We start from the raw sequence: 16,414 nt of genomic DNA, 5'->3' as shown, positions 1-16,414 counted from the left end.
CTAGGATATATAACTTTCTCCTCCAGAGAAAATTTCCCCAGTGCTGAAATATTTCCACTTAGCTAAAGGCTACAGCCCTATCCTAAGCACTGCCTTCTTTTCCAGACACCTTCCCAGAGAATGTCAAACCACCATGTACTGGGGTAAAGAAGACCCTGTGTAAAAGTCCAAGGTCCTTCATGAGGAAGCATCATTCCTCTGCCTGGCTGAATACCCTGGATCCATAAATTGGCACTGGGATAAGGAGAGGGAACCTAGCTCAGCTGAAATACAAAAGTATTCTCTTGGAATCACTAGTCCCTCTGGAGCCTACCCACCTGGAGCAAGACGCCTTCTCTGTGCCATTCAATCTTAGGTGGTGGGTCTGCTTCCACTGGGCACTCTAGGACCAGCTGTCCATCAGCCAACCCAATGACTGTTCTAGTTTCACGGGATCCAACAATGTTTGGCGGTGCTGGCCAGAGAAGGGATAGACACATAAAACACTCCAAAACATTCACCTGATTGATTGGCTAGCCCTATTCACAGAATTCTCTTCCTCCAGCTTCCTTTAGCTTAGAGTACCTACCTTGCACCCTAACCAAAAAATTCTTCCCATCTTCCCCTGCAGGATTCTCAGCCAGGCAGGTATACAAGCCAGCATCATCCACCTAAGAAATAAGTAGAATAAGAACTGGTCCTCTCACCCCTCCAAGACATAGTACACAGTCACTGTTTCTAGATGCACCATCCTAAAACCTCACTGCTATCCTATCTCCGGCCTGCTCAGAAAACTTGGCTACAAAAACATTATAAAACATTTGTGCTAGAAGGGATAATATATGCCATCTAATTCAACAGCTCAAATTTTCCAGACAAGGAAACCGAACATCAGATACATGAAGTGAATTGCTTAAGGTTCTATAACTATCAAACTTGAAACCAGGTCTTCTGGTTCAAATCATATGCCCTTTCTGTTCTCTCCCATTGCCATGGCTCTCACTACCTCCAGGATCAAGTCTATATTCCTTAGTCTTGAATGCTAGTCTTTACATGGTCTGCCTTTAGCTTTCCTCTCCAATCTGATTGCCCATTCTTCCCTTTATACATTTCCTTCTTCCTTTCCTTCCTTCTTTTCCTCCTTCCTTTCCTCCCTCCCTCTCTCCTTTCCTTCTCTCCTTCCTTCCTTCCTTCCTTCCTTCCTTCCTTCCTTCCTTCCTTCCTTCCTTCCTTCCTTCCTTCCTTCCTTCCTTCCTTCCTTCCTTCCTTCCTTCCTTCCTTCCTCCCTTCCTTCCTTCCTTCCTTCCTTCCTCACTTTTTGCCCTAGTAACAATTCTTAGAAAAGCAAGGGTTAAGGGGGCAGCTGGGTACCTCAGTGGATTGAGAGCCAGCCCTAGAGACGGGAGGTCCTAGGTTCAAATCTGGCCTCAGACACTTCCCAGCTGTGTGACCCTGGGCAAGTCACTTGACCCCCATTGCCTAGCCCTTACCACTCTTCTGCCTTGGAGCCAATACACTGTATTGACTCCAAGGCAGAAGGTAAGGGTTTATTAAAAAAAAGAAAAAAAAAAGAAAAGCAAAGGTTAAGCACAACTGAGGTTAAATAACTAGCCCAGGGTCACACAACTAGGAAGTGTCTGCAAGAAAGAATGAACCCAGATCCTCCTGACTCTAGGCCTGGTGCTCTATCCACTGTGCCATCTAGCTGCCCCTATACATATCGTTTCTGACTCTGACTAGGCAGTAAGTTCCCTGAAGACACAGATCAATTCTTACTCTTTGTATATTCAGCAAAGGGCTATGAATATAGTATGATCACAGTGAATAATGGTTGAAAAATAGATCAGGAGGCCCAGAATTAAGTCCTGACTAGGTCTGGAAAATGATTGGGCTCTCACACAAGTGGGAAATCACAGACATATACACACACCTGGACACCTTCCACTCGGAGGACTCGCCCATCCTTGGTGATACTCCCTAGCCTGGCCAACACCTGCCCATCCTTCTGCCAGGTGATGTTGGGCATGGGGCTACCAAGAGCATTGCAGATCAGCTCCAAAGGGGCCCCAGGAAGTAGCAGCATCTCTTCAGCCTGGCCCGAGTCCTCAATGTGGGGGGGTTCTACAAGGGGGATAGTCTTTGAGTCCCCAGAGGAGTAGGGCTGCTCTTGCCCTCTTCCTCCTGAAATGGCACCAGAAGGAATACTCTGAGAGAACTGAGAAATGCATGCACTAGGGGTTACCAGTGCCCCAAACAGAGGTGGTGAGTGCCACATTCGAGCCTTGTCCCCAGCCCAGAGTTTCTAAGTGACCCTGTCCATCTGCTTCCTTTTTCTGACGCATCAGGTAGCCTGACCTTGGCTTTCTTCATAATCTTCCCCCAAGAGACCCTGCCTTTATTCTCCTCCTTCCTTAGCCCAGAGCTGCCAGGAAAGAGATAGAAAGACAATATAGATAGAAGGGGAAAGAGAGTGAGAGACTCACCCATTACAGCCAGCTGGAAGTGTCTGGTTGCCTCGCCAGCTTCATTGATAGCCACACAGGAGTATGTCCCCGCGTCATCGGCCTGCACCGCCTCCAGCTGCAGGCTGCTCCCAGACCCTAGACCCAGCCTCTGGAGCATCAAGGATGCCCCGTCTTTGAGCCAAGACACTGCAGGCAGGGGACTACCTCTGGCCTCACAGGGCAATGTGACATCCGAGCCTCTCACTACAGCCATGGCATCCTTGGTCTCTGACGGCTCTAGGACGGGGGGCACTAGGGAGAGGAGGGAAGAGAACGGCAGATCTTCTGTCCAGTGTCCGCTAGAAGGTCCAACAGAAGGTTTCCCACCAGTGATGGCATATATCTCAATGGAGTGTCAGGGCCCTGAGAGGGAACTGGGAAAATACTAAAGTGCTCACACATTGGCATTGCTGCCAGATGATTATATGGGCAATGGCCTCAAATACTAGGTTCTATATTGCCATTTACTGATGATGATGATGATGATGATGATGATGATGATGGACCATGTGCTAGATGACTGAAGCCAGGAAGATCGGGGTTCCAAACCCACCTTGAACACATCCTGGTTAGGTACCCCTAAGTAAAACACTTAATCTCTCAGGGCCTCAGGCACCTCTGTCAAATGAATAAATTGTGGAGAAGGTGCTGACCTTCATTGGCAAAGGGAATTTCTTCATTTGGCAATTCCATATACCATTAAAAACAAGGTCCCCTTCTCATTTCTAATAATAATAATAATAATGACAATGACAATTCCACTACAAAAGCTGATATTTTATCCTCTTGTGCAATCATAGCACAGTGACTGGGAGCTTCATAAATGTTTATTGAATTCAATTAGATAGCATTTTAAGGCTTATAGGTTTTTTTTTTATAACAACAGTTGTCTTCCCAACCCCCCTGTGATGCTAATAAGCCAAATATTATAAATTCCCATTTTAAAGATAAGAAAACTGAGGCCTAGAGGTTTGCTCACAGTTACTTAGCTAGTAAGTGTCAGAGCCAGGAGTCCATTCAAAAGAGCAAGAATTATTAAAAAAAAAAACTCTAGTCAATCTTGAACTTTTTCTAAGAGAAGGGTTACTTCCTGCTACATCTCTACTTGTCTAAACCTGAGGCAGGCCATTCACCATCTTGAGCCTCAGTTTCTTCATCTCTAAAATGAGGGGGTTGAACTAGATGACATGATTCCCAAAGCCCATCCCAGCTTGTATAGTCTAAGGTTCTATGACTAAAGGGGGGCCCCAGGCACAAACTCTGAGGAGAATCTTATAGGAAGGCTCTGACATGTTACACGTTGTCCTCCGCCCCCACCAGAATCATCTATTCTTTCCTCTGACCAGCCATTGGAATTGGGGAGGGTTAGGCTATCCTAACTTAAGAAGAAGACTCAGTTGTTCAGGGATGGGCGCAGCCTTCGGCCCCAGCCACGAACGCACACTCAGCCCCTTCCTACATACCATGAATCTGTAAGCTGAAGGTTCTCTCAGCTACTCCGGCAGGGCTGGAGGCCACACATGTGAAAGTTCCCGCATCTGCCACCTGTACTTGGGAAATCCTGAACATGGCGGGTAAAGAAAGGGACCGGCCCAGTATGAGCAAAAGACCAAATGGGTGCATTCCCAACAGGCAGGGATCCTGCTCCCCCATCCTGATCTACCCAAAGCCAACCCTGACAACGTCGTTGCACCTTAGGGAATTCCAGGGCTACTGCTGGCGAGGCAGACTTAGGCAAGTGGGGAAGGAAGGGGATAAAGTTGGCTCCTTTTGGCCAGCCGATGCTGAGAAACCTGAGCTTCATGTAAATACTCAAAGAACCAATATAATAATCACTCGCATTTCTAGAGAGCTTTAAGGCTTACAGAGTACTTTTCTCAAACAACCCTGAGAAGTAGGAAGTCCTAACACTCTTATTTCCACTTTACAGATCATAAAGTCATAATGGATTTGAAGCTGGAAAGGACCCCATCCAACACTCTCTCCCCCACCCCCATTTTATAGATTTAGCAAACTGAAGCTCAAAGATTTGTGTGTGTGTGTGTGTAATAAATTAGAAGTAAAGAATGTCAGACAGACAAAGTCCGATGATAAAAAGACAGCAACTTTCAAGGAATAGAGAACTGAGGTGAAGGCAAGGGTGGGATGATTTTCAAGAAATGATTGTTAAATTTTCAGTGTGAGCATTTATACCTCAGAAATTAGTAAATGCTACAAATTGGGGTTTGATTTATTATAGTTTTGTTGATCATCTAAACTTAAGAAAGTAGAAAATATTAATAACTGCAGATTAAATTTAAGAGGTAGATTGAAGGGGTAGATTATTTTTCTCCAGAGAGCTGGTTGTTAAATATTTGCCAATACCCTCCTGAGAGGAGGAGTGTATTGGGGGAGTGAGATAAAGAAATCAAATATCTAAGTTCAATACAGCAAATCTGGGAGCTGGGATTTGAACTCTGGTCTTCTGGCACTAAATCTTATATTCACTCCAGCACACCTTAAACATCCTTAAACATCCACTCAGCAAATATGTTTTAAGTCCCTTCTGTGTGTTAGGAACTGTGCTAGACCCTGGGAATACAAAGAAAACAGAAGGAACAATCCTACCCTTCAAGAGACTTACTTTATACTGGGAGCTACCACACAGATGAGCAAATTTAAAGTAAATTAAGGAGAGAAAGAACTCTAATTCTCCCGAGAAGCAAGGAAAGGTATCAGGAAAAAGCAAATGAGCTACAGTTAAGATGTGGCCAGGGAGTACATTTCAGGCATGAGACAGCCTGTGCAAAGGAATAAAAATTGGAGACAGAAAGCTGCACTCAGGGATAATTAGCAGTCTAATTTGGCTGGAATACAGAGTACATGAAGGGAAATAATATGAAATATGTCTGGAAAGGCAGGTTGGAGACAAATTATAGAGAGCTTTAAATACCAGGCAAAGGAGGTAATTTTTAAGCATAAGAGTGATATGGTGAGACCTATGCCTTAGATGCTTTGGGATTATTTTGTCAGCTGTAGATTGGAGAAGGGGGAGACTGGAAGCTGAGAGGCAAATTAGAAGCTGCTGCAAGAGGTCCAGGCAAGAGACGATGACAGTGGTGGCTATGTATAGAAGAAAAGGACAGATGTTAGAGATAGATGCTGTGGATGGATATGAGCTAGATTGATGTTCAGCCATTCAGACTTCATGACCCCATGTGGGGTTTTCTAGGCAAAGATACTGGAATGGTTTGCCATTTCCTTCTCCAGTTCATTTTACAGGTAAGGAGACTGAGGCAAACAGGGTAAATGACTTGCCCTGAGTCACACAACTGCTAAGTGTCTGAAGCCAAATTTGAACTTGGAAATATGAATCTTCCTGACCCAGCACTCTATCCATGGTACCACCTAGCTGCTCCCATGTAATAAATTTAGATAGGGCAAATGACAGGACATAAGGGTTGAGGATGACCCCAAGATTAAGAAGCTGAGTACCTGGAAGGACATGATGTGCTAAACAGAGAAAAGGAGGTTTGAAAGATAGATAGTTCTGGGAACAAGATAATGAGCTTCCCTTTGGATCTGTGGAGTTTTAGGTATTAGTGGTATAGCTAGGTGGAGATACTCAGAACGTAGTTAGTAATTGAGGACTAGAGCTCAAGAGAAAGGTTAGGGTTGAATATAAAGATTTGGGAGAGCTAGTTGGCACAGTGGAGAAAAGATGATTCATCTTACCAAGTTTAGATCTGGCCTCAGACACTTTCTAGCTATGTGATCCTGGGCAAGTCACTTAACCCCCATTGCCTAGCCCTTACTGCTCAGCAAGTCACTTAATCTCTGTTTCTTCATCTGTAAAATGAGGATAATAAAAGCACTTACTTCCCAGGGTTGTTGTGGGCATCATATGAGGTAATAATTGTAAAGTACTTAGCACAGTGCTTGGCACATACTAAGCACTATATAAATATTAACTATTATTATGATGAAGAATAACTTCTATCTATTTCAGCTTCTTCATCTATAAAGTGGGGATAATAATAGCAGCTATCTCCTAGGATTGTTCTGAGGATCACACGACAATATAAAATCGAGCATTTTGCAAACTTTAAAGTACCATGTAAATGCTAACTAATAGCTATTGTTTTTATTCGCATAGACACGATAATGAACTCATTGCACCTGGGGAGATCATAAAAAGAGAGAGTGTGTGTACAGCCAGTGGAGGAGTAGACAGTTAGAGGAGGAGCAGATGAGAGGAGGTAGATGATGATGCCAGAAAAGGAACTTAAAAGGAGTGGTCGAGCAGGTAGGAGAATTAGGACAGGAGCAAATAGAAATAGTATTCTATCTATTCAAAGAGTGGGTTATCTATTAAATATATCAGGAAACTCACTCAGATCTGATTTCCAGCTGTCATTAACAGAAGAAACTGACTGACGAGAGAGGGAGAAGGGAGGAGAGAGAGAAGGGAGGAGGGTGGCAGATTTGCATCACCATAATCTATAAAGATCAACCACCTAATACAAAGCCAAGGGGAAAGGAAATATCAAGGAGGAAGGAATGGTCAACAAGTGTCAAAAGCCACAGAGGTGTTCAGTGTGAGAAGTGTAACAAATGAAAGATGAAATGACTAAAAAAAAAAGGTTCATGATTCTGAGAAAAATGATTTATTAAGCAATGCACAGCAATTGCCAACAAATCAGGACCAGGCTTCTTCTTCAGCTTAGGGCTAGACCCCAAATCCAGGGGGAAATAAGCTTTTATACATTCAAAATAATTAATCAGGTAAAGTCAATTAATTCAAAGGAAACAACAATGTATTAGGTAAACTGATTTCTAACTGGAGGAAAAATTAGGGACTTTCAAAGTTGGGAGGCGGAAAGTATTCAGAAAAAGAGATGCCCTACTCCTCCCCAAGTAAACAATCAAAGGAACATGGAAACAACAACTGAATGTCCAGCACGGGGCCAGATAAGACATATGGGTTGCTCAAGATGTACAATTGTGAGAAAACTCTTTACAACAATTTTAGAATTTTCTTGCATTTCTGGTCAGCATAACCAAGGTCTTAGTTAAGGGTCTCTGAACAGCAGGGAGAGGTGGTCCAGTTTCCCAGTTATGAAGAGCTAGGTTCAAACAACACAATAATATTTCCTTCCAGTTCCCACAATTGAATAAACTTTTCTCACAAGACAGAATTTGGATCAGACCCATAAAAGAGAACTGAGTTAGCTCCAGGATTGAGTCACAAGATGGAGTCAGTATGCTTTACTCTTCCCACTTGCTGCCCTAATCCCTTTAATTTCTCACAGAAGGAATGAGAAAGGGCCACTGAACTTAAGATTTAAGAGAGCATTGGTAACCTTGGAGAGAGGAGTTTCAATTGAGTGGTAGGGTCAGAAGTATGAGTAAAAGTTGAGTCAATAGAAATGAGTGTAATGGGTTCTAGGAATCTAGTTGTGAGAGAGAGAAGAGAAACCCCAAGGGGATTATAGGGCCAATTGGAGTACTTTTTAAGAATTAGGGAAAATTGGGCATGTTTGTAGACAGCAAAGAAGAAGTCGGTAGATAAAAAGGGACTAAAACTGAGAGGAGGGTAAGGTGGGAATGACTGAAGTGGCAAGTTCCCAGGGAAGACAGAAGGAGATGGGATCAAGGGTGCTAGCAGAGAGGTTGGTTTTGGCAAGGAGAGAAGGAACACCTCTTACTCAGAACTAGATCAAAGGATAAAAGGATGGCACATTATACAGAGGCAGTTTTGAGGCATGAAATATAGGGGAGGAGAGGGACCTTACAACAGATAGGCTCCATTTTTTCAGTAAAATGGGTGAGATTCTATGATAAGAGAAAAGAGAGTTTGCTATAAGTGTATTGAGGAGAAGATTTGGAAATTTGTATCAGTTATTGTGAAGGACAGTCACAGGAGAATAAAAGGAATACTAATTAGTCTGTAGGGCCCACTTAAAATAGGTCCCATAGTTGGGTCTCATTATAGTTGGGCCCATTAAGCTCAATTGTGTAACTTGCTCCCATTATACAGAGTAGAAATGTCAAATTCCCAGGTGAATGTTTCTTCCAGAACCAGGTTAAAATACAACTGGGAAAAGTTTAACAAAAATAAATAAAAATAAAATTGGTCTGGTTTTTTTTTTTAGTAATATCTGACTCTTCATGACACCATTTGGAGTTTTCTTGACAAAGATACTGGAGTAGCTTGCTATTTCCTTCTTCAACTCGTTTTACAAATGAGAAAACTGAGGCAGACAAGGTTAAGTAACTTGTCCACCAGGGTCATATCACTAGAATGTATCTGAGGCTGGATTTGAACTCATGAAGAAAAGTCTTTCTGACTCCAGGCCCAGCACATTATTGACTGTGTCTCCAAGGTGCCCCAAAACAACATAGATGGTGTTAATGTTGGTTTTCTAAGTCGATATGCAATCCACTTGGATCTGTTTCTATTTAAGTCTGATGCCACTGATATAGAAGATGACAAGGCTCTAAAGAGGCATATAAGATAGGTAACCTAGGTTGAAGATTTGGCAAAGCCTGAATAGTATTAATACTGGGGATTGGGAGAGAAGGAAGGTAAGAGAGTCCAAGGAAGAGGACAATGTATTATACTTGAATCAATCAAAACTATAAAGGGAAAAGAAGGGAAGTAAGAGCAAGGGGAATGAATTGAGAGAAAAGGAAGATGTGGAAGGACTGGAGGTTAGAGCAAGGATTAAAAAATAAATTACAGATTTATTTTTCCTGAAGACCAGAAGTAGTAAAATTCTTGAACCAGAAATACTTAACTCACCACCATAAGTCATTTATGAGAGATGTCAACATATCTAATGTCCCTACCAAAACCCATCCACTCTTCTCTTACCTGAGGGTACGGCCTGAGGAATGGAGGTGGGTGCGCTGGGACAAGGGCATGGGGAGGCCATCCTTCAACCAGTTAATCTGTATTGGTGGGGAGCCTCGGGCTGGGCATGCCATGGTCACCAGCTCCCCTTGTACACTTATCAAGTTCTCTGATCCATTGGCCCCTCTCTCAATGGTGGGGGGAACTGATGGAAGGGAAAAAGAGAAACAGTAACAAAAGGTAAGAAGGTCTTCTTAGATAAGTCCAGTTCCCCTTCCCAGAAAAATATCTTACCCCTTAAAGAACTCTCAACATTTGAGATTTTAGAGAACATGTGGTCCAACCCCTTTATATTACAAATAAGGAAATTGAGGCACAGAAAATTTAATTGACTTTTCCAGATCACATAGCTAGTAAATATGAGTCAGGATTTGAACCCAAGCCTTTGTAAATTTTAGTCTAGTGCTCTATCTGTGATTAAGGAGCCCCTGGGTTTAACTTGGTCCACTTCCAAGCTTATAGTATCCTCTCAACAATCCTATCCATGGAGGGTAGCATAGGATTTATTAAACATCGGCTTTAAAGATAAGGTATCTGAAGCCCAGAGAGTGTTAAGTGACGTGCCTAAAAGTTTAATGTTGATATGGGAACTAAAAACCAAGTCTTCTGATGATTCCACCCAATCTTGGTTAACACACCATGATGCCCCAGCCTAAGAGGTCCTGGAAATGTCAACATTGATCTCCTCACTCCTTGTTACTCAGGCTACACTCTCTGGCTCCAAACCAAGCTCTAGGGGTCATCAGAAGCCAAACTGGGAGGGGAAGGGGCTGCAGCTCCAGGTTGGGATCGGCTCCTGCCCTTTTGTCCCCCTTACCCAGCACACTGACGGTGTGCAGCTTGGTGTCTTCTCCCACACTGTTCTGAGCCAAGCAGGTATATGCCCCTGAGTCAGAAGACTTCAAGCCCTTCAGGACCAGGGAGCTGCCATCTGTATAGAACCTGCTCCAGCAGGGGCACAGAAGAGATAGGGAAGAGGGTCCAACCTTGCCCCTCCCAATCTCCCTTCCACCCAATCCTCAGGGTGCTAGTCAATCAAGGAACACTCATTAAGTGCTTGATATGTTCAAGGCATTGTACCATGTGCTGGGGGTAAAAATAAAGGTAAAAATGAACCCTGCCCTCAAAGGAGCTAACACTCTAATGGAGGAGATAGTTGGTAAGTGGTCAGGAATATACAAAGTATTCACAGAATAGATGGAAGGCAAGTGGAGAATGGAAGGCACTAGCAGCCAGGAGCAGGAGAAAGGCCTCACGCCCTGAAGGGCAGTACCATACCGAAGATGGGGAGCAGTGTGGACTCCCAGGGGCCTCCCGTCCTTCAGCCATGAGATGTCTGGCTGTGGCTGCCCTTCTGCCTCACACTCTAGCCTCACCTCCTGCTCTTCTAGGATGTTATGCTCTTGGGGAACCCCAGAGCTCAGGATCCTCGGGGCCACTGTAAGCAGAGGAAAGGTCCTCAGGCCTGGGATCAAGGTGGGGAGTAGAACACCTAAGAGCCCCCAGTACCAAATACTGGCAATGGACCATACTGGGCTGAGCCATCTCCAGGCAACAGCTAGCTGGGCAGCAGTGTCCTGTCATACCTAGCACCATGACCACAAAGTCTTTGCGGGCTTCGGCCTCAGGATTCTCAGCCACACACGTGTAAGTTCCTTCCTGGGAGGGCTGGAGGCGGCTGAGCTGCAGGCGGCCACCTCTGGAAACCACTCCTCTCTCCACACTGCTCTCTGCAGAGAGAGCTTATTATCAAAGGGCAGAGATCCCTAACACTACTCCACCTTGAATCAGGAAAAGTCACCATGTCTCTTGCTTGTTCCTTTTGCATTTGGCTCATTCCAAGAGCTATTCATTCACTCCTCTATATACTCATTCACTCACATTTATCCACTCTTTCATTACTGATGTCTGCCACTGGGGAGATTTGACTGCTGCATCAAGTTGGACTCCTTTGCTTAGTTTTCCCCAGATTCACCCTTGACTTCAGGTAGAGTGGGCTACTCAATGTTCCTTGCAAATCCTAGGCCTATTCCCATCTTCATACCATTCTTCCAGTTGTTTTCTTCTCCCCTCCAACCTTGAATCCCTTCTCCTTTCTCCTGGAAAACTTTTTGAGTGAAGCTCCAGGTAGGAGAGTGAGTGAAGCCAAAACCACCCTAGAAGTTCATGCTTCATTTCTGATGGGAATCCCAGTAGCTGAACTCACTCCACTCCACCATAGTTTCCAGGTCAGGACACCAAGTGCTTCCCTAGTCTAACTGGGGCTGTGCCCACCACTTCTACAAGGAAAGTGATTCCTGTGCTCAATTTCAGATTTTAGAGGCTTTGCCCACTCACCAACAGGCATCCTGTCCTTTAACCAGGTAACAGTGGGAGCAGGGACCCCAGCCACATCACACACCAGGACCAGGGGGTTTCCAGCCACCTGGCTCAGAGTCTCCGTCTCAGGATTCTCAAAGATTGGGGGCACTATGGGAGAGAAAACAAACATCCAGATCCTCAGGGTGTCTGGGAGTAGAAAACTCCAAACCCAACAGTCTTTTCCCATTGGGCAGTCCAGAAAGCCTTTCACCATAGCTCTGAATTGATACTCAAGTCTTCCAGCTATGGTATTGTTTCTTCTCCATTGCCATCTCTAAGTTAAGAGGTATTCTTCCTCCCCACCCCCCATTTGACAGATTTAAAAAATCAACACAAAAAATTTTAGTAATTTGCTCCAGGTCAGTAAGGTGACCAGGGAAACTCCAGATTTACTGAGTTTGGTCCTTCCTTCTCATAATCTCTTACCCTGGACAATAAGGACAAAGGTCCGAATGGCTTCACCAACTATGTTGCTGACCTTACAGCTGTACAAACCTTTATCTGCAACCTGGAACAGAGAGAGACTGGCTGAGCCCCAAGACACAAGGGGAGATGGGTAACCCTACCTGCCCTTATCCAGAGTCATTAGGGGAGAGAGAGAGAGAGAGAGAGTGCACAGAGGAACTCTAAGGGTGTTGGGCATTTGGCTCCCCTCCCACAGCACCCCCATACCATTTCCCCACTCATCTAGGGTAGCCATTTAATTACAGTCTGGGGCTCTATCTGCTCACCTGGACATTCACAATCTCTAGTTTCTGTCCATCCAATAGTGTTTGGACCTGCTGGTCCAGCGCAATCTGTTGTCCATTTTTATACCAAGTTATCACTGGTTCAGGCAGTGTGTCTGACTCACAATGCAGGACAGCTGTGTCCCCAACTCGAACCACTGTTGTGTCCCGCTGTCCACCTGGAGTTTGCTTGATGGTGGGGGGTGCTGAGGGAAGGAGAAAGATCAGATGGTCTCTAAGACTGAATTAGAGGAGTTTAAATCCTGTCTTAGAGACCATCTCTTCTGATCCTCTCTTAAGAGTGGAAGAATCATCATATGAGTAATAAATAGCAATCAGGATTTGAACCCAGATGTCATCTGACTCCAAATCCAGTATTCTTTTTCCTACTTTTTACTGCCAATGGTTTCACTAATTCTAGAATGAAGAGGAGGGGAAGAGTTTCACCCAAATGCTGGAGATGCCTATAAAAGCAAAGAAAACTATAACCTCATTCATTTTTCCTCTTCATTTCTGGTGCTGATCAAGGAGCCCTTAACGAGACTCCACCAGTGATACCCCCAAAAGCCTGGCTCTCCAGGTGTTCACACTCTGAAAGGGAGAAGGCAAAAGGATGCCGACTGACCCTTCCCCTGATGCTGAAGAGGTCTCCCTGTCATTGTACCATGACACTGGTTTGTAGGGGGAAAGGTCTTGGGTACTTCTGGGTACCCTAAGTGTACTTCCTTCTTCTTGAACAATGCTTGGTGGGAGAAGATGGATGTGGCCATGGTGGGGACAATCCCAGAAATCAGAATCACAAAACCAAATGATATCAGCGATGAAGGGGATTAATAGACCATTTGTTCTAATACCTTGAATTCACAGGCTTAAAAGCCCAGGGAGGCAGCAAAATACCCAACAGAGAATGGGAAAGAAGACAGGAAATTCTGTCTACCTGGGCAATGCTTACCAAATACACTGAGCAGCACCAACTTCTGGTCTCTGCCGGCCACATTGAGGGCTTCACAGGTATATGTGCCTGTGTCAGAAGGCTTGGGCCGGGGCAGCTGCAGGGTATGGGTACCTGGAGAGATAAGGAGAGGGGAGAACTCTGCATGCCAGGAAATTGTGCCTTCTGCTTTTGACCCCTAGGACCTCCCCTCTAATTCTGTTCCTTCCTCACTAAATCACTTAGTTGATTGAGACTAAGGATCTACTTGGTACATTCATTCTTCCATTCATTCATTCATTCACTCAATAAACTTAAATAAAACCCTACCTTCCATCTTGGATTCCATACTGTGTATTGGTTCCAAGGCAGAAGAGCAGCAGTGAGGGTTAAGTGACTTGCCCAGGGTCACACAGCTAGGAAGTGTCTGAGGCCCTATTTGAATCATGGACCCCCTGTCTCTAGGCCTGGTTCTCAATCCACTGAGCTACCCAGCTGCCCCTTCAATAAACTGATAAGGTTTGATCTTAATATCAACTATTATTTAGGCCAGAAAGTATCATTATTTCTATTTTATAAATGAGGAAACTGAGACTTGAAATGACTTTTCTATAATGACAATACAAGTTAATGGCAGAGATGGGGCCAAAAACTAGATGCCTGATTTTTAGAATTAATTGCTAATTATACCCCTCTGTGTGTGTATATATAGACTGTGTATTTTCTAGCAGAGTGCTCAGCACATAGAAGGTACTTTATAAAGACCGACTGACTTGACATTCACATTTGTGTTTTCCTAAATGTGCTGCCCTAACCATCAAATAAGAAACCTGTCCACACCAGTCTCCTACAGTGGGAGAGATCTTTCTGCCAGGACTTCAGATAACCAGATCCCTCAGGGTCACAACCCTTGTCCTGCTGAAACGATCTGTTTACCCACCGGGCAGGAGGAAGATGTCTTCACTGAAAGGGAGGGCCCAGCCATCCTTGTACCATGTCACCTCAGGGCTGGGGTGAGAGTGGACATCGCAAGGAAGGGACACGCTGCTATTCACAATGGCTGTGATGCGCTCTGGGTTCAAGCCAGTGATTCTGGGAGGAGCTGTCCCCACATCCATGCAAGAACCAAAGAAAGCCATATGAAAGCACAAATGTCAGCTGCAGCAAACCTTTGAGTATGAGTGACTGTGGAGGTTCAAATTATGGTGTAGACCTATTCCTATAGAATCATGAGATCACTGATTTAGAGCTGGAAGAGACTCCAGGGACCATATCATCCAACTCCTTCATTTTGAAACTGAGGAGAGGTTAAAGGACTCATCCAAGATCATAGAAACAGCAAATATCCACGGTGGGGTCTGAACCCATATACTCTGACTCCAGAACAAAAGATCTTCCTCTGTCATAAAACCATAGACTACTGGTCCTGAAAGGAACCTAGAAGATGGCCAAGCTCAGTACCATAATTTTACACAAGGGGAAACTGAGGCCTGAAGAAAGACACAGCTAGGTAGCCATGGCTGGTTAGTTGCAAAACATGGACTAAAACCCAAAACTGAGGCTGATTTCCAGTATGTCATGCATTCTCTTGTTCCATGGTGCCTACCACCAGAGGAATGAATCATTTGGAAGGGATGAGGAAGGGGAATGATCACAAAGAAGCCATAGCCCTCAAGTTCTAGGTACTATTATCCACTGTGTTGTCTTTCACCCCCCTTGTAAGCTACCTTTTCCTTTATACCAGGAAATGTATTTTATATAAACTTGAAAAAAAACCCTTAACTTCTATTGTAGAACCAATACTGTATATTGGTTCCAAAACAGAAGCCATAAGGGTTAGGCAATGGGAGTTAAGTGACTTGCTCAGGGTCACACATTTAGGAGGTGTCTAAGGTCAAATTTTAACTCAGGATCTCTCATCTGTAAACCTGGATCACAATCTGCTGCCCCCTTTACTATAAACGTTTTTCTCTCTCTAGCACTTGGCACAATTCTCCGAATACAGTAGTTATTTAATACATATTTTTTCAATGTAGCTGTATACAGTGCCCCAGTCCCCATCTCACCTTGAACCTTAAGGGTGAAAAGCTTTTCAGATGAGCCTGCTGAATTCTCTGCCACACACATATAGCTGGCAGAGTCAGCTGCATCGGCAACAGAGACCTGCAGAGAGAGAGACATTGCCCATGGGTGAGATGGCACTCAAGCAATGCCCTCAGAGCTGACCACCAGTCAGCTATATGTCCTGGAGAGCAGAGAGAAGGGAAGTCCAAACAGGTCACTGCCAAGAGTGTGACAGCCTGGAGGTTGCTCTCTTAGCACCATTATCCCTACCAAGAAGTACTTAAAGAGCTACTATATGGATGTGGTCTAATCCTGGGCTTCTGTGAACAGCCACAGTCTTAGGCATAGCTGCTCACTTGGCACTGAAGCCCCAGGTCCCTGAGGCCTAGGCACAACCTGGCCCTTGGGCCTCTGCCCACTCTAGCTTATCCCGCCCACATCGGTAAGCCATGAGGGGACTCTTACCTGCAAGACTTGCCCATCCTCCAGGGCCTGGTGCTTTGAGCTAGGGATGAAGGGCAGCCCATTCCGGAGCCAGGAGATAACTGGTGTGGGGGTGCCCAAGGCCTGGCATTGCAGGTTGACTGTGCTGTTGGCATTCACTGTCACTTCCTCCACCAGCTCTTCTGGATCCCCCTGGATCACAGGTGGTGCTGAGGAAGCATAAGAAGAGAGGAAAGTGTGGGAGAACCTTGAGCCTGGCTGGCATAGCATATTGTTAGAGTCCTAGACTTGGAGTCAGAAAGAACTAATTGCTATTTCTGCCCCATATACTTATTAGCTAAGTGACCTGAAAAAGTCACTTAACTTCTCTTGGACTCAGTTTCCTCATCTGTAAAGTGAGGATAATAATAGCACCTTCCCAACAGCTTTGTGAAGACAAAGTGACAGCAGGCAGTGAGGAGTAGTAACGGAAACAGGACCCTCACTCTGAAATCTTACATTACTCACT

General features: G+C 44.7%; 1 protein-coding gene across 4 annotated transcripts in view; it reads right to left on the bottom strand.

Moving 5' to 3' along the window:
• HMCN2 (hemicentin 2) overlaps positions 1 to 16,414 on the bottom strand; it is a 222,500-nt gene that overhangs the window by 52,645 nt on the left and 153,441 nt on the right. For all 4 annotated transcript variants that reach the window (XM_056812558.1, XM_056812559.1, XM_056812560.1 and 1 more), the window contains 16 exons: positions 15,928 to 16,115; positions 15,465 to 15,561; positions 14,339 to 14,500; positions 13,420 to 13,533; positions 12,471 to 12,673; positions 12,166 to 12,247; positions 11,716 to 11,847; positions 10,965 to 11,108; positions 10,657 to 10,816; positions 10,196 to 10,320; positions 9,340 to 9,523; positions 3,947 to 4,044; positions 2,463 to 2,735; positions 1,910 to 2,100; positions 569 to 650; positions 318 to 454 (listed from right to left, as the gene is read on the bottom strand). In XM_056812558.1, the coding sequence (XP_056668536.1) occupies positions 318 to 454; positions 569 to 650; positions 1,910 to 2,100; positions 2,463 to 2,735; positions 3,947 to 4,044; positions 9,340 to 9,523; positions 10,196 to 10,320; positions 10,657 to 10,816; positions 10,965 to 11,108; positions 11,716 to 11,847; positions 12,166 to 12,247; positions 12,471 to 12,673; positions 13,420 to 13,533; positions 14,339 to 14,500; positions 15,465 to 15,561; positions 15,928 to 16,115 (2,372 nt within the window). The remainder of the gene's footprint in view (positions 1 to 317; positions 455 to 568; positions 651 to 1,909; positions 2,101 to 2,462; positions 2,736 to 3,946; positions 4,045 to 9,339; positions 9,524 to 10,195; positions 10,321 to 10,656; positions 10,817 to 10,964; positions 11,109 to 11,715; positions 11,848 to 12,165; positions 12,248 to 12,470; positions 12,674 to 13,419; positions 13,534 to 14,338; positions 14,501 to 15,464; positions 15,562 to 15,927; positions 16,116 to 16,414) is intronic.

This window comes from Monodelphis domestica, chromosome 1, assembly GCF_027887165.1.
Source record: "Monodelphis domestica isolate mMonDom1 chromosome 1, mMonDom1.pri, whole genome shotgun sequence".
NCBI lineage: Eukaryota > Metazoa > Chordata > Mammalia > Didelphimorphia > Didelphidae > Monodelphis > Monodelphis domestica.
This window is presented reverse-complemented; position numbering and strand designations above follow the sequence as displayed.